This window comes from Mus caroli, chromosome X (genome assembly GCF_900094665.2).
Source record: "Mus caroli chromosome X, CAROLI_EIJ_v1.1, whole genome shotgun sequence".
In the NCBI taxonomy this organism is placed as follows: Eukaryota; Metazoa; Chordata; class Mammalia; order Rodentia; family Muridae; genus Mus; species Mus caroli.
Genome location: NC_034589.1, coordinates 119,371,292 through 119,393,611, shown reverse-complemented (window position 1 = coordinate 119,393,611; position 22,320 = coordinate 119,371,292). Strand labels below are relative to the sequence as shown.

The following is a 22,320-nucleotide window of genomic DNA, read 5'->3' as shown; positions in this document are numbered from 1 at the left end:
GAAATGGGGTAGAACTAGAGACCAACCAATTGAACTTTCAAAAGTTTCCTACTGCCTCCTGCATTTAAAATGTCACTTTCCTCCCTCTACACTCTTCTGTAGTTCTGTTCCCTACCTCTAAGGGGGTAAAGGGAGAATGAAGTAATGGAAGAAGTAGAAATCAATATTTTCCTCTAAAATCTAAATAAAGGCAAGAGAATTTCAGGCTCATCCCTAGCATATACATGAAAGTCTACACTTTTCTCAAAAATAGTTATATAAAAAATTTCTATAAGTCTGTGGAGACTTCTTAAATACATCTTAAATAAAAATGAAATCTAGTGGATTCTGTTAAACTTTGGTTTATTTTCAGCAATGCTAAGTGCCTGTGACACTGTACTGAAACATTAGAGTAATGGTAAGATTAATTTCTGCCACATAGAAGAATCCATTAGCTTTCACTTGAGTTGGGTTCTAAATACCTTGAGTTGGGCTTCTCTTTCTGAGTGTGATATTTGCTCCTTTACAATCATTAATGCGCCTATTCTCCTAGACTTTACACTATATACATAAGATGAGCTGAAACTAGACAATAGAAATTCTTCCTGTCTATCTTTCCCCTGCCCTTTGTCTATTTGGGGGGGTATGGGGTGGGTAGGTCTGACCTAGAATTTCAGTTTTAAACTGTTTGACAGACTGGAATGTTGGTAGAAGCCTTAGGATTCTTCCATGTTTTTTTTTTTTTCCTACTTTGATCTTCACAATCAGGTCCTTACACACAATGACAAGTTATGTGCATCTTTAGAGAGGAACAAATGTTTCCTAATCATGACATCAGAGTTCAGATTAGTGTACTTGCAGTAACTACCAATACACTTCCCTTCACCCAGATCAGCTTGACCTTTGTGGAAACGCATTTCTTTCCACTCCAACTCTTAAGTGTATATTTGTTCCTTTCAAAATGGATGGTTTTGTTTTCTTAAATGTCTCCATTCTCCCTGGCCTCAGGAATCACTTGGATGACATGGCTCCATTGTGGCGAGAGCGTGATCTTTCCAGAGGGGGCCGTCTGTTATCTGTAAGACAAAGAGAAGAAGACAGAAAAAAAAAGGTGAGCTTTAGATCCTGACTATTGCACAGTGTCAGGTCGAGAGAGGTTTCCAAACAGTCTTGAAAAATCACTTCAAATGAATATGGAAATAAACTGCAAAGAGCCTGGATCTGAGGCGTTTACACAGCAGCTGCCAGGCTGGGTTCAAGAGTTCTGCAATCAGCAATAAATGACTTTTCTTGGTAAGCAGAGGCAGAGTGACAAAAGAAATGGAAGAATTCTCTCAAGCACAGACTCCTTGGAGATAAACAGGTGACAACAAAATTCCTTGGTAAAGATGTTAAATTGAAAAGATCTATGGGCAGTGCCTTTTGTTGAAAAGCTCTCCAATTCCCCATGAGTTTTCAATTTGTATGTTGGTTACCCTTAAAGGACACCAGTGTGTGTAGAGTGGAGGAAAAAAGAAAAGAAAAAAAGAGTTTAAAAATAATAAAACAAAACAACAAAAACCCAATGATTGCAATATATGGCAATCAAAGCAGCTACTGAGTTTGCCTGATTGTATGATGTAAACAAATTCAATACATTATATAGTCATTACGGCAATGAATAATGAATGGGACCTATTCTTGGTCCCATTCCCCCTACCCATCACTGGAAGAATAATCACTGTAGAGATGACTGTTGGCACAAAGCTTGGAAAGCAAAGTTTAAAAGCATTGAAAGTTGCTGAAAATAGTTTTAGCTCTAACAGGGAAAAGGCTTCCAGCTCGGTGCTGTGATGATCACTACTATATTATTATCACCTCTGTTTTATGCTCGGCTTAAATGCAATTGATGTGGCTGAAAATCTCTTCCTGGCAAAAGCATAATATACTTAGATTCTCTATTTAGAATGAGACTGGTCCCCAGAAATAATGACAACCACCAGCACTTACATAAATGCTAACACTTTACACTAGTTAATTTGCTAATTCACACAACATCCCCGGGAGGTAAGCTCATTTCATTCTATCCTATTATCTCTGCTTTAGTGATGAAGGTTACATAGCAAATCAATGGTATGATGGGAGATTATAATGCAAAGTTAATGCCTAAATGTCAGGCCTGCTTTGTTCAGAAGTAGATGTTGGAGCCTCCCAAGCTGCTATTCATTTCCTCCCTCAGATGATGATAGCCCACTAGTATATCCTGTCTCTCCATGGGGAGACTGGACTGAGAAGTGCTGAGGTTTTGTCATGATGCCTTTCTAGGTTGTGCTATCATCTCTTGACCAATTCCAGTAGTCTGTGGTTTATACACAGCAGAACATTCTTGCTCCCATAACCTTGACCTCATTACCACCACCTTGTGAGTGCACTAAGCAAACTAGACAGAAGCTTAAAGTATTCTCAATGGTTCAGAATGCAATAATATTACAGAAAGGTGAGAAATTAAGAGGCTTTCTGTACTTGGAGATACATCTGAGTGATGGATTATTTGGGTATCCTTTTGAAGATACCATTAAAAAATCCATTATTTAATTTGTGATATGGATCACAATTCAGCTAAAAATGTGAAGATAACATTCCTGGATAAAGGGCTTATTACTAAGATGGCACAGGTTTGCATACAGATTAGTTTGAGACTTCTTAGAGAACAGTTAAAACTTAAGCTACAATCAAATACTTCCCTTTGCATTGTAAGCATTAAAACATCAGTGTTATTCTCTGATAGGAGAATGTAGAATGATGGCGGCAATCCCAGAGGCTCGTGCCAGCTCAGAGAAAGAAGCTAGTACACTGGGGAATCTCAGAAACTAAAGTCAACAGGTATCTATCTGTGCTTCCCTCCAGGAATGTCTCTGGTATTCCATAACATCACAAAACACCTAGTGGATCCCCTCCAAATTTGCAGCCTTACTGTGTTAAATGGCAGGATGTGAGGATTCATATCAATTTGCAACTTATGGTTGGCATTTGGTTTGAGAAAATTCCTTTGAGTCAAAGCAAACTGACTAAAGGACATTTAAAGCTTTTGGAAAGTGCCATAAACATTGGTTCACGTCCCAAACCCAGCTTTATGGCAGACAGAAAAAGTGAACTACTTTAGATTTTATTTTCTATCCCTTTGATCCCCCTTGGGAACCTATTAGGTTCCCAACTTAATAAGATAATTACATGGAGAAGCATTTCTGCAAAGGTCGCCTGTTATATTTTTGAAATGTCAACCTACAACCTTGTTTATTAACAAAAAGCCATTAGGAACAATGGCAACAATTGCTGATCTACATGTTTAAAATTAATTTCCAGTTATTTATATTTATGATAAATACAATTTTGCCATAAAATGTATATTTGTACCATGAAGTTCTAAGGATTAAGCCCTAAGTGGAATTAAATGGATCTCATAAAGTACACACCCCAACACACACTCATACATACTTCTATATTTTCATATGCATACATAGATTTTCCATCTGTATTCATATTCTAATGGCTAATAATCTAGTGATGGTAATTCCTCACAATTTCTCATGCTCAAAAGTGACTTCATATTTGAACAAGGGATTGAAATACCACCGAACGGATTATTTGAAACACAACTTTTATACTTATGGTATTCAATAATAACAGACCTCATAGATCAGCATCACATTTATAGGAATAGAACAACCATTAGATATTATTTCTGTCAGAGGTAAGAGACTAAATGAGGTGATTGCAAAATTGATGGCAGTTTTTTGGAAAAAAGGTAGAGGAAGTGGGTAGTGTACTATATGATTTGATGTCTTGATAAGACCTACTTAGAATCAAGTTCATTTCTAAGTCCACCAGAATTTGGTAAGCAAACCCAAGCTGATTTTCCCTTATTTGTGAAAGACGTGTTATTATGTTTTAGGCCTATACCTAAAGTCTATGTGTAGGTAAGATTTTGACACGACTATGGAGATTGAAATCATTCAAGAATGGTATTGAAGAGAAGACTATACTTTTATGAAGATGCATGCTATAGAGGTAGATAGTCTTCAGAAAAGCTTTCAAATCTGTCAGCAAATTAGAACTGAAGTATATGTCTTGGCTGTAACATAGTTCCCAAGTTCTATCACGCTACCCAGTTCAAACTAATGGCAAGGCTGTCCTTCTCATAATAATAAGATGATCCATGCCTTCTCTAAGCACAAGGGCATGTGGCAGCCATCTCTAAATCTTGTTGAATATTTTAGTAAATGGATTAAAACATTAAGGTACATGTACTGAATCCACTCAAATAATCATTCATTTATCAATGATGTACATAACACATAAACATAGAAAACACACAAATGTCATTATGTTTTAGGTTTATACCTAAACTTACATAATTAATTTTGTTGTTCTTTTAAATGTCAAGTAAAATGACCAAAGACTAAATACAGATAAGACACAGCCTAAAATAAAGAGGCATAAGTCAGACTAAAAGTGTCAGTTCTATAGTATGCAACCTGGGGGAGTACAGGCAATAACCCTCATAAAGTATATGCCAAAGGCTGTATCTTGCAAACTACATGAGATGGTCAAGTTGAGACTAAATCTATGATTACTTCTTCCTCTCATAGTGTGGCCTCCCTCTGTTGTTCTCTAAAGAATAATGTCTTTAGAAAATATTGAGCTAAAACTAGATGTGCAATATGATGTTCTTTCCTCCTCTTGTAGAAGTTTTCTGTTATTAAATGTCTAGAATATAATACTGAAAGCATGTGCATACACAATGAAAGCATGTGCATACACTAGCAAGATTTTGCTGAAAGGACCCAGATATAGCTGTCTCTTGTGAGGCTATGCCGGGGCCTAGCAAACACAGAAGTGGATGCTCACAGTCATCTATAGGATGGAACACGGGGCCCCCAATGGAGGAGCTAGAGAAAGTACCCAAGGAGCTAAAGGGGTCTGCAGCCCTATAGGTGGAGCAACATTATGAACTAACCAGTACCCCCCGAGCTCGTGTCTCTAGCTGCATATGAATCAGAAGATGGCCTAGTCAGCCATCAGTGGAAAGAGAGGCCCATTGGTCTTGCAAACTTTATATGCCTCAGTACAGGGGAATGCCAGGGCCAAGAAGTGAGAGTGGGTGGGAAGGGGTGTGGGGGGAGGGTATGGGGGACTTTTGGGATAGCATTGGAAATGTAAATGAAGAAAATACCTAATAAAAAATTTAAAAAAAATATTGAGCTAAAACTAGATGTGCAATATGGTGTTCTATCCTCCTCTTGTAGAAGTTTTCTGTTATTAAATGTCTAGAATATAACACTGAAAGCATGATTTTAATGTCCATATATTTATTTTTATTATGCAAATATATAATGATTTACTAGTCATTCTCTCTTAAACAATATATAAACTGCTCCCAATATTTTACTATAATAACAATGTAGAAATGACCATCCTTGGTAGAGAAAGTATCCAAGGAGCTAAAGAGATCTGCAACCCTGTAGGTACAACAACATTATGAACTAACCAGTACCCCGGAGCTCTTGACTCTAGCTGTATATGTATCAAAAGATGGCCTAGTAGGCCATCACTGGAAAGAGAGGCCCATTGGACTTGCAAACTTTATATGCCCTAGTACAGGGGAATGCCAGGGCCAAAAAGTGGGAGTGGGTAGTAGGGGAGTGGGTGGGAGGGTATGGAGGACTTTTGGGATAACATTGGAAATGTAAATGAGGAAAATACCTAATAAAAAGTTAAAAAAAAGAAATGACCATCCTTATGGTTACATCCATATGTATGCTCCAGTTATATCCATATGAATGCTGTAGTTCTATCCATATGCATGCCTTGCATAGGACAGGAATTAATAAGGTATGCAGGAATAACCCCAAATGGTGTTAGAGAATAGTTGCATTAACTTAAATACCATTGACAGTACATGAATTTCTCTGTCTTTTCTCTTTGGGTAATAATTTTTTAAAACGTGCTAATATAAAAAATGAAAAATTGACATATGATTCATTCCTTTTGTATTTTTCCAAATACTAGTGAGGTGGAACTTCCCATATATTACCATCTATTTATTCTACATTGAATGCTGGCCTTGTCCTCTGGCTGTTTGTTGTACTGTTTGATTTTGCACAAGATATACTTAAGACAGAAACTGACTAAAATATATGTGATATGTATTTTCCGTAGTTTGTTGTTTGCCTGTTATAGATTTTTATAGATTTTTAGGACTGTACGGTTTTCTTTTTCTTTTTCTTTTCTTTTTTTTTTTTTTTTACTATTTTTATGAAACTAAATCTATGAGCATTTGTATTTTTATATGTACTTTTATTCTCAGCCTTCTCTAATAGACATTTGTTTAATAAACATGTAGCTAATATCCAGACATTTGATAAGCATACAATCTTGACTCTTTGTAGTCTTTAAAGTTTAACCCATTCACATTTAATTATTAAAATTATCTTCAATTGATTTTGTTTCACAGTGCCAGATAAACTTCCACACTATTTTCTTGTTTTATTTTTCCTAAAGGGCACATACTATTCCATCACAATTTCTTGAATCATCAATTACTATACTCATTCATGATGTCTCCTTTATCATATATTAAGAAATACCAAAGTTTCTATTATTTTGATATCAGTATTATTCTGAATTTTTATATAAATGACTTTTCATTTCATTACTGGAGCCTCATAATTACCTCTCCCTTCATTATTATTATTATTGTTATTATAATTATCATTTGGCAGGCATGTTCTTCCTGTGTAGCCCAAGGTCAGTGTGAAATTATAATCCCTGGCTTCTGTCTCTTCAATTCTAGGATTATGGATATGAGCTTTATGATACGTTTTAGTGCCTGCTGCAGCTAAACCTCCATCATTTATATTTTAATTTTAAACATGCATGTACAAAGCTCTGGGTTTATTTCCCTAAAACATACACATATACATACACACACCAACCCCCCCCCCCCCCCCACACACCTATTTCTGCGGCACATTTCAGCACTGGACATGTAGTTGTTATAAAGAAACTCAAAAGTAATAGAACTCAGTCAGTAAACAAAACCAGTGAATCCTAAGGTTACTCAGTGATAACACAGGATCCAAGTGTGAGTGTTATGGTGCTAATCCATCTGTGTGTCTGTGTATGTATATCTGTGTATGCTTTCAGGGATGGAACACTGGGCCTCATGTATGCTAGGCAAGTGTTTTACCTCTGACATGTGATGAATTCTCAACCTCTTTGATAATGCTTTTAGGAATTTTCAGGCTTCTCATTTTCTTGAAAATTTAACAGGTACCTTTCCTCTGTCTTCTGATCAGTTTTTCTGATGGCTTGGCCACTTTGCTTTGGGAAATAGAGCAGAGTCTAGAAGTATCCAAAAGGGCATCATCAATTTTACCCAGACAGTGTTGTTGTTTTGGCACTGTCAAAAGTGTGAGTAACTGCAATTAAATGTTCAGTTTTGTTACGCATTGATAATGCCTAGTATTTCCAGTTTGTGACCCTCATGGTCTCATATTTTGTAGTATGTTTCAAAGTGTGGCCATCTACCAGATCTCAGTTATCATACTGTATTGATGTGCTTTACTCCAGTGGAATTATATCCATAGGATGTTATGTAAAAATGCATGTGCAGGAGCCAATCAATTCCCTCTTCACTCAACAATTAAAGAGTTCTAGCCCTACCTACTCTAATTTCAATGATAGTACAGTGGTTTTAAAGCTAGACACAGGACAAATTGTGTAATCCATATTCTCCATTACATGCAAATAAATCCATGCAAAGAAAACAGAAACCTAGATTACTGTGGTAGTTCAGGTTGGCAGAAGAGTGGAAAGTTATTTTAATGATGATGGTAATGGAAAGCAATAATGTTCGAATAGTTCAGAGGCTACTGTGACTACAGACACACAACTCCCATTAACTATAATTGGAGTTAAACACATGTAATGATAACAAAATAGACCCCTAAAAGCCTTTCCAATTTGAAAATAAGCAAATGCATTCTGAGAAACAGCATGCTTTTATGTGGAAAACACAGTATTCTAATTGAGATGCACAAATTATTTTTACATTGATATTGCTGAGAGTATGATGTTGGTAGTTTTTCTATGTTTAGGGATATAGATCTGCTAGAGGTAACATCTGTACAAAGAATGTCTTTCCTTTTCTTAATGCTCAGCATTCGTTATGTTATTAAAGGAAAAGTCTCAATAGTTGCAATGGATTTATTAATTCAGTAGCTTGTTATCAGCATGAAACTCTGCTGTGCTAGGGGAAAAACAAATTATATTTTATAAAACTGCAGTACTGAGATTAAATCACTTTTCTCTATTTCAGTTTCTTCTTATCCTCCCTGCCAGGTAGGAACTCTACTCTCTATCTCTATTATGAACTTCATATTTTACAAACTACCAAGTCTTATAGTAATATAAGTGTACATTATCAAACAAACTCAATTACAGTAACTTTAGGAAGATAGAAATACATGATAAAAGGAAAATCACATAGTACAAAAATATTACTTTAAGGCATTAAATCTTAATCCATATTAAGCTACAAATGTATGACCTATGTAATTCTTACTTTCATCTATTAAAAATACAGTGCTTTTATAATATACACTCAATTTGTTGGTGTTTTAAATGGCTGCCATTTACGTAATTGATAATTGGGATATTTCCAAGTATCTTAGAAAAATTTGGTGCAAATAGAAGAAAATCAGTATACTATTCAGTATTTCAAGTGCCACTGACCTTGTTATTGATTATCTTTGGACTCTATGTCTCAGCTAGTGAATAGATATTTTTTTAAATATATCTTTGGATTTTTACATTAGTCATGCATTATATTTACTTCTCTACTAAAGAACAGAATTAGGACCAAGTGAAATTTTCTTTGTGTGAGGAAGAAAGTCTAAGGAAGACATTTGTATATCTAGAAAATACTAACACATAAAATAAGAATATTAGAATATAATAGGAAAAGTTTTGGAAAAAATCCTTTAAGTGAATCTCAAGTAGCATCAATAGTGGCTATCATTCAAAATGTAACACGGCTATTCAGGGTGTCTACCATAGTGGCTTCTATGCAGCAGTTTCTTAAAAACGGCTAATGAAGTCATCATCCAATAGCTAGCAATGAATCAGTGCCTGAGCCTGGCTCAAATTCACCATCAGCTGTGCTGCTTACATAGCGGGCATACATCTTTGCCAGGGATACAAGGAAAGACTTCTTTCCTTTCATCTGTCTACAAATTGTTACTCCATAATCTATCCACCAGGTACATAACAGGAAACCTTATACATTACTAGGGTGTGATTGCACCAAGAACAATAGCATTAAATTAATTATGTGGTTCTTTTAGCATCTACATCATTTTAAATGCGGTGCAGGCTTCAAGGCAGACCATTCAGTTATGCAAATTTTCCTATTGGGAGGGACACAAAGAGAATGAATAAATCAGAATAACTAACACATCTTAACTCCCCCTCCCCAAGCAAAGAATAAAATGACATAATAAAAGAAAAGGAACTGTTTGTATTTGTAGCTGTAAGGACTGAGATACAATAATAGTTCTTTCCACAAGGAAGTTCTTTTCATTGAAATTCTGTTTCTTAGAAACAATTTTTGAAGAATTACACAGAAGGTAGCAGTCCTACTTGGGGTGGGGTCAGCAGAAACGGGGTTCTCTGAAGTCATCTAGAGAAATTGTTGAAGCCTACATAGCAGTATCCAGAGTGACAGTACAAGGGATGATCAAGGCGAAGATTACAATGACCTGGGCCAGAGTGCTCCACAGGGTGAGAGGCTGAGTAACCACTTGGTTCACTGCTGAATAAACTAGCTGCTAAATGGCACTGGGGCTCCAGGGGTTTATTACTATCACCTGTCATGTGTGTGACTTTTTACTTCCTGGGTGGCATAGATCCCTGTGACTAAAAATACTTGCCATCAGCCATTTCTATAACTTTGATCATATGATGGACAGTCGTCTGTCATTCCTTGTTGCAGTTGTTTGTGATCTGCCCGAGCTTCATTGCTGATACGCTGACCTAGAATACATTCACCTGTCATTTGATTTTGTTTCTGAATCGCTTTAAGGCTACATATCTAGTCTTTTTGTTTTTAACACGAGCAAGCTATCTTTTTGGTTTGGATTCCCATTTTCTAGCTGACGATGGAGGTTTCATAGTACTCAGTCCAACTCTCTAGCTTAAGTAGGCCCTGTGTGGTTGGTGTGGAGGGGAGTAAATAACCTGTGTTCTGTAGTAAGGCAGCAATGTCAGTCCTTCCTCTTACATAATGTGTCTGTTTCCCAAAAGACCATATAATAGTAACATAGACATGCCTATGATTTTGAGAAGATGCTTAACCTACAGTTTACAATGCAAGAGCTTATAAACAGGTGTTCATATCAATTATGATCCCCATGCTAGCCTGGGCTTAATTACTTAACCAGTTGTGTGGACAAAGGCAACCTGTGTGGTTAATATTACAGACACTTCAGCAGCTGCTAGTGCCATTGTTTTTAAAATATAAACTGTCCCTTAAGGTAAAAGCCAGTCAGCAGTTGTTTTAAGTATGAACAATTGTGAGAGTTAGCACACAGGATCTCAATTTCATATTCACAAAAAACCCTTTATAATTTTAGTGTCTAATGCAACCCATGCCCAACCTGAGCACCAGGCCAAGACTTTAAGAGAATAAAAATGGATCCTAACTCTTCTTTTGGAAGAGTCTCAGTGAATCTTTTTTTTTTTTTTTTTTTTTCAAGATAGGGTTTCTCTTTGTATCCCTAAATGTCCTGGAACTCACTCTGTAGACCAGGTTGTCCTCGAACTCAGAAATCCGCCTGCCTCTGCCTCTGCCTCCCAAGTACTGGGATTAAACGCGTGTGCCACCACTGCCTGGCTTCAGTGAATCATTTTATGTCTACTGGAACATCATCTGATCAAGAACAGGTAAAAACACAAAAGGCTGTTCTTTCAAATGTTCTCTAAGACCCTGTTTATACTCAGTGTAGCTTGTAGGTCATCATGAAATCCAATACAGTATGCAACTTAAATATAGTGAGATACTCTGCGGGCAGCCTAAATTATCTTGTAGATGCATATAATGCTAGAGAGAAAGCAGTCCACATTTTTAAGTGAGAAATACAATTTACCAAAGAATATGTCATACTCCTCTTAGTGAGAACATACAATTTATAATTCTAAGAAGTTTTTGAAAGGACATGCACCAACAAAATCAGCAATAACCTCTCAATAGTGGGATCATGATTTTTCTTTTAGGCTTTCAAGGGAGTGGCATGCCCAGGCAATGATTTTTATTTTGCGTATCTTTCCTTAATACATGACATTTCGATATTTACCACGAATAATTTATTAAATTAGGGATGAAACCTAGATAGGAAGTACAATTCTATTTTTAGCTATGAATCACATACTGTTTTACTTTAAGAATTCAGAATATTCTCCAATAGAAACCACAAATTTTAGAGGCTAAACAAATTTGTTTTCACACAGTTATCAATTATAAATATATATCACATATCTTAGATTCTATCATGTAAAATTTTAGGTTTTAAACAGTGACTCACCAAAAGACTGTCTGCACGAAGATTGCAAAAGGCTTAAGAGATAGGGAGGTATACCATAATGTTACCTGCAGGCAGCTTTATCTCACTGATGAAATCACGGGAGATATCAAAAGAAATGACTAATTCAAACAAGAAAGACTCATTAGGTGGAGGTTGGGGAATCCTCCTGAAGAGGGCAACTAAGGATTGTAGGAGTCAGAGGTATTAAGGACACAAGAACAACCCCACCCCCAATCAATTCACCTGAACCCATAGGGGTTCACAGCGACTGAACCAAGAATTAGGAATATTATGGATGTGTAGCTTGTTCTTCTTGTGGGACTCCTAACAGTGAGAGTAGGGGCTGTCTCTGATTCTTTCGCATGTTTTGGGACTTTTTCCTTCTATTGGGTTGCCTGGTCCAGCCTTGATATGAGAGGAGTTGCCAAACCTTATTGCAACTAGATGTGCCTGATTTGCTCTCCATGAAAGGCCTGTCTTTTCTGAAGGGAAATGGAGGAGAAGTAGATGTGGGGGAGAGACTGGGAGAAAAGGAGGGAGGGGAAACTCTGGTCAGCGTGTAATATATGAGAGAAGAATAAATAAAGTAAAAAAATCAGTTACAAAAATTTTGCTAAACTTAAAGACAAAAATCAAAAATAACAGAACAAAACCAAATAGAAGGAGTCTTTCCATAGATGGTAAATGATGCTGACCCATTTTTAAGAAGGTATCCTGTTGTGATAGCTAACTTTGTTTACCAACTTGACACATCTGGGAAGAGAGGAGTTGCCTCCAGATTGGCCCCCATGGATGTCTGTGGGACATTTTTGAAGATATCTAATTGATGGAGGGGGACCTGGTACACTGTGGGCAGTACCATCCCTAGGCAGAGGGGCCTGGACTATATAAAGAAAGCAAGCCAGTAAGCAGCATTCCTCCATGATTTCTGATTCAGGCTGTTGCCTTGCTGAAGTTACTGCTCACACTTCCCTTAGTGCTGGACTATAACTGTAAGACGAAATCATCACTCTCCTCTCCTAAGTTGTTTTTGGTCATCATGTTTTATCATAGCTACAGGAAGCAATCTAGACTACCTGTGAAGTACAGGTGAAGTTACCAAGGAAAAACAGCATTATTCTCTTGTAAACCACTTGTACTGATAGGACAATGGAGTATGCAAAGCTAAAAAATATATGCAGTTGTCTTCAAAAGTATTAGTACATACACAAGACACAATTTTCTAATACGCCCCCCCTCACACTTAAATAAAAAAAGCTTTATTAATACCAATTTCCTCATCTTAAAATGGATATAATAACACTAATACTATAGGGGATTAAAGGGACAGAATGAGATAAATTCATACCTGCTCCACATTGACATTTTAATAAATCTGAAATGCATGCATGTACAATATACCTGTGAGTGAATACACACTCACATTTACACAGGGATGCTCACGTGCACACATCAATCAACAACAATCAAAGGAGAAACCATCTCTACTTATAATGGCTATCCACAGCTAAGTGTTTCAGATAGGTCAAATTCTCAGAGTATGACCATCTGGGTTTATACCTTTATTCTTCTGTTCCCTCATTTATATTCCTCTTTTCAACCATGAAAATAATAATTAATATTAGCTATCTACTTACCAGTATAGTTACAATGACTAAATAATGGAAATGGGCCATGATCATACTTGGTAAAGAATAAAAGCTCGTGTTTCTAATCCATGCCATTACAAGAGTCAAATTCCAAGGATTCCAGCAGACAGATTTTACACACTTTAAAGTCCACTTTTGGGAAAATGAGAAAGGTTGCAAACAAATGTTTATTAAAAAAAAGTCTTTTTTACCTTAATACTTTATGTTTGTTTTTATAACAAGCACTTAACAAAGATCTGGCAAGGAAACAGAATTTACCAAAGTTCTGACTTTTTATTTATTTCACAAGTCATGATGGATTCGGGTATTTTTATGCCCTTGGGAAGCAATGGAAATCTTTTATAACTATTTATTTTTATTGTCATCCAGTGTGTATAGAAATGTTGTCAGACTGCTTTCTATTACTTCTTTTATTTAGGGTTCCAGTTGTCTTGACAGATTTGTCCCTAAGGGTAAAAAGAGATTATTCCTAGAGATTCCAGCCTGGCTTTTCCATCTAGCAAAAACTGGTCACTCATTTTCCCTCACTCCTGGGAGATCAGTTTTACCAGGCAACCTCTTGACCTTTAATTTGCTTTTCAGAGTAGTCTAATCACTAGAAAAGGGATGGGGAGGGACTTGCTTTTATAAGTAGAGTCTATTCCCATGTTGTACATATCACTTGCTATACAAAAACATGCACATGAGTGGCTGTGTGCCTTGCATTGTGCTACTAATTTAGAGTGATAAATGTGACAGTGTCTTCTTTGGCAGCTATGATATAGTGTTTGAAGATTGGTTAAAAAAATAGTCTCATGAGATGTGTTAAGGCTTCCTCTCTACACTCCTATGTAGTTCTTATTGAGTCAAGTTGATAACTCAATGACTATATTGTATCTAGATATTAAAATGAGTCTCAACCTTCTGCCTGAAGATGTTTTCACTCAACTGGGGTATATATATATATATATATATATATATATATATATACAAAGATAGTAAAATTCATTGACCATACCTATGCCTAAGGACTAATCTCTAAAATATATGAAGAACTCAAGAAGACAGACACAACACCCCCCCCCCAAAAAAAAACCTCACTTAAAATGGGTACAGAGCTAAACAGAGAATTCTCAACGTAGGAATCTCTAATGGACAAGAAGCATTTAAAGAAATGTTCACTATCCTAAGTCATTAGGGAAATACAAATTAAAATGATTCTGAGATTTCATCTTATACCTACCAGAATGGCTAAGATCACAAACTCAGCTGGTGAGGATGTGGAGCAAGGGGGACATTCCTACATTGCTGATGTGAGTGCAAACTTGTACAACCACTCTGGAAATCTGGTGTTTTCTCAGAAAATTGTGAATTGTTCTATCTGAAGACCCATCTACACCATTCCTGGGCATATACATAAAAATGTGGTATGGCTTCACCATACCAAAAGGGCACTTATGTTCATAGCAGTCTTATTTACAATAACCAGAAGCTGAAAACAATCTAGATGTCCCTCCACCAATGAATGGATAAAGAAAAAGTAGTTCATGGAATACTACTCAGTGATTATAAAGAAGGACATCATGTAGTTTTCAGGCAAATGGATGGAACTAGAAAATATCCTGAGTGAGGTATCCCAGGTCCAAAAGCACATGCATGGTATATACTCACTGATAAGTGGATATACTCTACAGACCCAAAGAAGCTAAACAAGAAAGAAGGCCCAAGCAATGATACTTGAGGCAACTCTAGCTGAAACTCCTGGCAGTGGGGATATGGAACCTGAAGTAGCCACTTCCAGTACCTAGGCAGGACTCCCAGTACAGAAACAATGGTACCAACCCACCCACAAAACTTTTGACCCACAATTTGTTTAGTCTACAAGAAATGTGGCAACAAAGATGGATCATAGAGTGAGATCAACCAATAACTAGCCCAAATTTAGATACATCCCATGGGTGAGCACCAATTCCTGACACTATTAATGATACTCTGTTATGTTTGCAGACAGGAGCCTAGCATAGCCCTCCTCTGAGATCACCCAGCAGCTGACGGAAATAGCCACAGAGACTCACAGCAAATATTGGACAGAGCTGGACCTCTTATGGGAGAGTAGGGAGAAGGATTGAGGGCCTTGGAGGGGATAGGAACTTCACAGGAAGATAAACAGAATCAACTAACCTGAACACTTGAGGCTCTAAGAGTTTGAACCACCAAAAAAAGAACCTATATGGGCTGGATCTTCCCCTCCCCACCCCAAACTCATATGTAGCAGATGTGAGGCTAGGTCTTCACGTGGGTCCCCCAACAACTGGAGTTGGGGCTGTTCCCTAAATCTGTTGCCTGTCTGTGGATTTGTTCCCCTAATTGGGCTCTTCTGTCTGGCTTCAGTGGGAGAGGATGTGGCTAGCCCTGCAGAGATGTACCAGGGTAGGAGGTCAGCAGGGGAGGGGTGATATCAATCTTCCAGAAGAGAAGGAGAGGGGGATGTGGGAAGGGGAGACTGGGAGTGAGACAGCAATCAGGATGTGAAATGGCTATATGAATAAATAGATACAGGATCTACAAGACAGCCAGTAGTGATTAAAAACAATAACAACAACAACAACAACAAGAGTATGGTCAAATGATGACTCCATCTTATGTGACACTTTTAAGGCTCTTGAATTTCAGATATACAATAGGGAGTAGTTTTGTAATATATAGTATCATTTGAGGATCCTGTGGTAGACTAATTTAGGAGAAGAGAAGACAAGGATTAGGGATCAATTGGACATGCTGGATAGAGAAATAAATGATAACTTGAAATGTCCTAGTTTTATACATATGTGGGAATGGTGGCTCTACAAACTAAGATAGGACTTGAAGCAGAAGGAACTGCTTTCAAGGAAAAGGTGATGACTTCATCTTGGTTTTTGTCAAGCTGAAGATTCCTTCAAAATATTTGGGTAAAGGTGACCAGCAGGCCACTAAGTACTGTACAACTTAAGTTCAGGGTAAAGCCTGGCCAGAGTTAAGAACAATTTGAGAGATTCATTGGAGGGATGGTAAGTAAAGCCATCACACAGGAAAGTTCACAGACTGAGATTTACGACTTGCTGGTTGGATCCTGAGAATTACTGATATTTGAGAGAAGAATCCTTGAACAATATAGACAGTCAATATTCAGAGAGGCACAGAATGTAAGTGCGCGCTACACAAAGCAAGTGAGCAGAGTCTGAAAAATGGAATAAGCAATAACATCATATACTATAGAAAGATGCAGTAAAATAAAGACAGAAAACTCTCAGATGTAGAAATATGGAGGTCATTAGAGACCTTAATGAGAGCGATTTCAATGAAATAAGGCGAGCAGAAGCCAGACTGGAGAAGGTTGGGGAGCAAGCAGAAGCAATGAATATAACAACTTACACTTATATCTTTTATGACTGGAAAAGAGGTGATATTTTCTTAAAGCAAAATCAGTTACTTCAAGTCATTGTGCCTGACATGTCCAACACCATTTCCAGCTGAAATTGGCACACATGTATAGATAGATCCCAAATTCTAACAGAAAGCCTTGAATTTACAAAGTAGGATTCCATCCAGACTAATTATAGTACACAGATTTTCTGTATATACACGAGGTGAAAATATATAATGAGGTCAGAAGCCACATCTTTCTAATATTAAGCATAGCATCTATAGACCATAAAGAGAATGTTGTCTTTGTTTTTTATCCATTTTTAAGTCTTGTTAACTACACCAGAACGAGTTCACATTTCTTTTTGTATCTTTCATCACTGAAATAATGATATAGTAGAAATGATTTTAGGTCAATTATTGTGACCACCAAAGGTTTCTATTCTAACTACAATGATTCCACAATCTCTTTTATCACTCCTACAATCTGGGAAATAGTGGACTGGCCAGATTAATCAGTAGAGCGAGGTTTCCCTCCCTTCAAGACATCTGCCAACTTGCCTTTGTGAGCAGTGTTCTCAAAGAGACAGTACTCCCCAGCTCAAAAGGCCACAGTGGATTTGAAATAAGACTAACATGCTCAACCTTAATTTGAAATGGTAAGAAAAAAAGGACAAAACTGCAAAGGAAATTGTTACGAGTTAACTTTGAGAAGGACTTCAGAGGGCTCTTACAGATTAAAATTCACTGCAAGATAAAACACACGAGGATAAAAGTGAACAGATTCACACTAAAGGAAGTAGCTCCAGGAGATTAAGATATACCTGTGATATATTTGGCACTAAACTCTGTGGAAGTGAAAATGTCAAGGGGAAATTAGTAAGTTTGCATTTTGTGAATTAATTTGTTTGTTCACAAATCCCATTCCACCCAATCTGATTCCTCACCAGTCTTGGACTCTCCCCACTGAATCTAGTTAGGTTGCCTTCATAATTGTTTTACAAAAATGGCTAGATATCCATGTTAGATTTTCATGTATGTGCCCTGCAGTTTCCTCCCTTCTATAAAAATTTATCCACCTTTCAAAACCAAAATAGAATATCATCTTCTTGAACCTTGAGCTCTAATTTATCTTTCTTTCCTCTTGACTCTAAAGTACAAATATACCATTGACCCAACACTTTAGCTTTTATTTTATAGGCAGCTTTCTATTCTTCACTATCATTTTGTGTACTACCTTTATGAGAAGACAGCACTGGGATGGGTCAAACTGCTTCTCTAATACCTCTTGATGAGCTCTCTCAATATAAAACAGGCATGAATTAAATGCACCTTGACTCTTTTTCTGAGAAAAACTTTTATGAGCATTTATAGATATATAAAATTGTCACTTGTTTCCATATACACATATTTGTGTGGGACAATAAATAGTTTACAAATGTTATATTTTCGATATAGACTTTTACTGTGTGTCTAATTGTAAGCCGGTCCTAGAGATAGCCTTGTGTCTTTAGGAGAACTGAGAGAACAGGATAATATGTATGGTTAAGTTGTGAAGTAGTGTATAAAATGACATGTTGGGCCCAGAGTGTTCCAGTGTTGACTACAGAAAAAGAGACAATGAATTGAAGTGAAAAAGACTTCCTTCCATTTCTGACCAATCACATTACAGTTTCATTCTGGGATGCTCTATTTTATCCTATTTGTAATATAAAGAACCATAACTGTAAATATCAAAATCTCAAGACCAAGGCAAAATCTGTACCCACTGCTTCTAATAGTGTCAGGATTACTTCTGGAGAGATGCTTCTGTAGCAAGCATTTTCTTATGGATTACAAAAATGTAAGTTATCTAGGAAAAAAACTATTTCCATATATATAAAATATAATGTATAGGAAAATTTCTTAAACAGGGTATAATTCTACCAAAATATGGGGTATTTCTACAATGGCTGTATTTAAAAATAGGCTTATCTTGAATCCATACTATATTCCTAATGTAAATATTAAATACATATTAATATTCTCTTAGTTTTCATTTTCCTTGACCTTTCTGTAGCTCATGATACTGTTAACAATTACTCCTGGCACAAAACTCTTCTTTCAGCTTGTATTTTATTACTGCTCCTTCCTATTCAAACTAGCCCTTTGATCAGTCTATGGTTTTAAACTACTGTTCCTTTTTTCTTCCCTGTGTATAAATGATACTGAGGGTTTTATTCTTTGCCCTTTCCTGTTTTAGGCTATGTATTTTTCATGAGTTACTTTTCATGGGTATACCCATCTAAATGGAAAACTTCAACTATTCTTCCTCCTGCATGGTAATGGTCCTAAGTTCTGTATCTCTTAGGCTCTAATCGTTTTTCAATATTTCTCCAGATTGTACCAAAGCTATCTAACATTCAATATTAGAATTAGGCTTATTTCCTCTTTTCTATTTGATTTACCCCCTTTCATGTTTCCTTACTTTGAACATTTGGACCATGTCATTTGTTGAATTGTTTCCCTTTACATTCCATTTTTTGACTAATGAAATCCTTATATGTAAAAATGCAATGACTTTGAGAAGATTGCTTCTTTGCTGAGGTAGATGAGATAAATGAAGATCCTAGCCCAAGCTGGGTGGTACACAACAGCAACCTGTGTAGGGTAAGGCAGGAGTATCAGGACATCTAGTCTAGCCTTGGGTACATACTAAGCTTGAAGTTAGATACAGCTACATAGAAGAGTTAAGGTCAGTCTAGCCTGCATAGTGAGATCTTGTTTCAAAGTAAAAATTAAATCATTGGCATTGGACTTAAACCATACAATTCATATCATTATGGCAAAAAACAAGTTGGAAACAAACATACATTAAGTGAATGAATAACATACATTTTGTGAATGAAGGAAAGAATCCATTCCATGTTTCTACTCATAAAACCACTAGGAACTAGGAGACAGTCCCAAATAAGATCCTTTCCTAATACTTTCTGGGGAAGCATAGTTAGAATCATACCTTGATCTCAGTTTTCCATAATCCGGAAATATGAAATGGTACATTTTTTGACTATTTATGACACTGTTTGTGGGACTTTGTTATAGTATTCCTAGAAAACTCATATAGCTTTCCTACATCAAGGAACAAAATAAATTAATATACAAATAAATAATCATAAAGGTCTCTCTCTAGTTACTCAGCAAACACTTACTTGTAATTACAGAATCATTTTCTCTTTGAGACAAGGTGTTAAATGGCCTAAATTGGCCTTGAAGTCATACTACCCCCAACTTAGCCTCCTAAGTGCTACAAGTGTATATCATTCCTAGCTCCTGACATATTCTTGGATGTGTTTCCTCATTATTAAGCCCATAAAACTACTCCACGACAGGTTTTTTAAAAATCTCCTATTAACTATACATCTTTTAAAAATAAAACTTAAGTTATCATTATTATTTTTATTGTGTGTTTATATACATGCACATGTGCTCACATGTGGAGATAAGAGGATAATATTCAGGGGTTGGTTCACTTCTTGTAGCATGTGTTCTAGCTGCCCGACTTGTGTGAGAAGTCTTTTTACTCGCTGAGCCATCTTGCTAGATGATATTCTTATTAAATCTTTCCTGCCTTTGGTCTTACCTTCCTCTACTCAACCTTTCACATTGTCAGGACAAACTCATTCTATGAAGACATGTCTGATGCATTACTGTAAGTACATGCTGAAATGGCTCCTTACACTACCTACTTGACTTCCTAGTTTTGTATCTGTACGCCAGTGCTGCTGAACATTTGGCTTTTCCTTGAACATAGTATGTTTCCTGTTATTGGCCCCTTTTATTGGATCTTCCTTCCTTCATTCCTTCCATTTCTTACTCCAGAAATTCTGACTTGTTTTTAAGATTTGGCTTGAGGTTTATATCACAATTTTCCCGGTCTAGCCCCTGCCCCTTTCACTGTAAACTCTACAAAAGCAAAAGCTTTCATTTCACCCAGTTTCTTCGTGCCAGAATATAAGAGGAAAAGGAAATTATACATGAATACAAAAATGAACACATTGTTTTGTTTATCATCAGAGAGAGTAAAAAAAAAATAAATTTGAGAATGCACATTCATTTGAATAATTAAGTTTCTCTGTGTGTGCACCCATGAGAAGTATTCATTTGTTAAGTCAATTCAGGCTTGATTGCCTTTTCAAGTAAAGAAAGCTAACAATATCTGTCTTCCATACTTGTCCAAGATATACTGTACATCTTTAAAAAAATTATTTAATCATTTTTTACACTTGAGATTTTATCCCCCTCCTAGTCCACCCTTTGACTGTTCCACATCCTATACCTCCTCCCCCTGTCTTCACGAGTATGTCCCCACCCCACCCCCATCTCACACCCCATCAAACCTCCCCACTCCCTGGGGCCTCCAGTACATCTTTTAAATTTTCTTTTGTGCGTTGAAGCCTTCAATATGAGAGTTCTGCCGGAGATCAGTTAGTTCAACGGTCATTATAGGGCAGAATTAAATTAATCTTTCCATTCTTTAGATCTTTAATATATTTTTTTAGGTCTGTCAACTCTCCTTAGTTATCTTGTAGGAGAATCAAAGCCAGTCAATTTGCTCTTCCTGCTCTATAGTGACACCTGAGAAATGAAACCTTGCCTTTCTACAGAATGCCTAATTGCTATTTTCTTCTTCAGTAACAAAAAATACTACTTGATAGCATTCTATATTATCAAAAGAAGGGGCTGCATGATCCTGGTTTCTAGTAGTTTGCTGAGGGTAACAAAGCCTATATTCTGCCTGCCTCCTAAGACTTCAGTGCATTCACTCTGTTCATTGTAGGTAGCAAGTGCTTGAGATCATCTTTACTATCGTCTGAAGGTAAAAAGTCAGTACCTAGGAAAGCAAATATCCGTCTTCTTGCTCCCCAGGTAGGCCTAGAGCACCAACATGCACCCACACCCACACACCCCCACCCCAGAGAACTAGCTAGTTAACACATCACAAGAAAACATACTGCAAAAAAAAAAAAAAAAAATCCAGTGCTTTCTTGTGAAAACAGTAGCAAGTCCCTTCGGAACACAGCCTTGAAACTGTTCCACTAAGCCTTTAATGTGAATTTGCTCAATGGGACTGTGCATACAGGTGTACAACAATTATTAGATTTGATATCTGAATGAGCTCAGGTTCCCATTAGAGCTTGACTGCTTCAATGACCCCATTATTTTGCTTCCACTGCTCCCCGAACTGATCAACTTAATTATTCTGACTAACGAAACATTTAGGACATGAATTTCTGATTTGTTCTAAACCTTGTGGGACATCTAAAAGTGCTTCACTTAAAAGAATCACAATATAGAAGAAATGGCTATGAGGCTAAGTTAGAAACTGGGAAGTAGGGCAGAGCCATGATCCATGCTGGGCACACAGATACTCAACTCTTCTGGAATAGCTCATCTGCTTAGATTTCTCCATGGTACCAGTCACGCCTTAGCCACATTTCTTGTCCTTGGAATATGCAATGAAAAAAGAAATGTGGTTGTCTGTGGTTAGGGGCAGGGAGGAGGAGGAAGCTAAATCCTGTATTCGATGTTATAAAACATTCCTATCCTTAAGGTAGCTGTACTGGCTAGTTTTGTGTCAACTTGACACAGCTGGAGTTATCACAGAGAAAGGAGCTTCAGTTGAGGAAATGCCTCCATGAGATCCAGCT

The 22,320-nt window shown here is 36.9% G+C and overlaps 1 protein-coding gene across 3 annotated transcripts in view; it reads right to left on the bottom strand.

The window, feature by feature from the left end:
- Nucleotides 1-726: 726 nt before the first annotated feature.
- Diaph2 (diaphanous related formin 2) overlaps nucleotides 727-22,320 on the bottom strand; it is a 678,308-nt gene continuing 656,714 nt past the window's right edge. For all 3 annotated transcript variants that reach the window (XM_021152792.2, XM_021152793.2, XM_029473659.1), the window contains one exon: nucleotides 727-1,055. In XM_021152792.2, the coding sequence (XP_021008451.1) occupies nucleotides 991-1,055 (65 nt within the window). In that variant the 3' untranslated portion in view covers nucleotides 727-990. The remainder of the gene's footprint in view (nucleotides 1,056-22,320) is intronic.